The 470-nt window shown below is 59.6% G+C and overlaps 1 protein-coding gene across 1 annotated transcript in view; it reads left to right on the top strand.

Annotated features, from left to right (window-relative positions):
* Window positions 1-243: 243 nt before the first annotated feature.
* The window catches only part of LOC104282843 (cholesterol side-chain cleavage enzyme, mitochondrial), a 10,119-nt gene continuing 9,892 nt past the window's right edge, over window positions 244-470 (top strand). Inside the window, exon 1 of the mRNA XM_009880971.1 lies at window positions 244-294. Within this exon, the coding sequence (XP_009879273.1) occupies window positions 244-294 (51 nt within the window). The remainder of the gene's footprint in view (window positions 295-470) is intronic.

Genomic DNA, 470 nt, shown 5'->3' on the forward strand with positions numbered 1-470 from the left:
CCGTGCCGGCACGGCGGCTTCTCCGGGCTTCCGCCGGTGTAGGCGGAGAGAGGGGGTACGGCCGCACGAATGAAACAAAAGCCTAAAGAGCATTTTATTTTATTTTTTTGGGGGGGTTATTTCTGTCTCCGACCTCACCGGTGGCCTTGGAGGCTGTTGTGGGAGGAGGGGTTGCCAACAATAGACCCGGGAAATCCTGTATCCGCCTGGATCGGACGCAAGAGCCGGTGCCTCCTTCGAGTTATGGAATGGTTTGAGTTGGTGGGGACCTTAAAGATCGTCTCGCCCGTCCTGGTGGGATGGGGATTACAGAGGAACCCCCCGAAAGGAGCCGGCTGGAGGGGTTTCAGCTCCCGTGGGACCCCCAAGGATGGAGAGGTGATGCCACGCACAGGGCAACGTCTTCCATCCCCGCCGTTGACCAGCCTTAACCCTCTCCCGGCGTTTTTCCCAGCTTGGGCACAGCCCGT

This window comes from Charadrius vociferus, unplaced genomic scaffold (genome assembly GCF_000708025.1).
Source record: "Charadrius vociferus isolate BGI_N301 unplaced genomic scaffold, ASM70802v2 scaffold933, whole genome shotgun sequence".
Lineage (NCBI taxonomy): Eukaryota > Metazoa > Chordata > Aves > Charadriiformes > Charadriidae > Charadrius > Charadrius vociferus.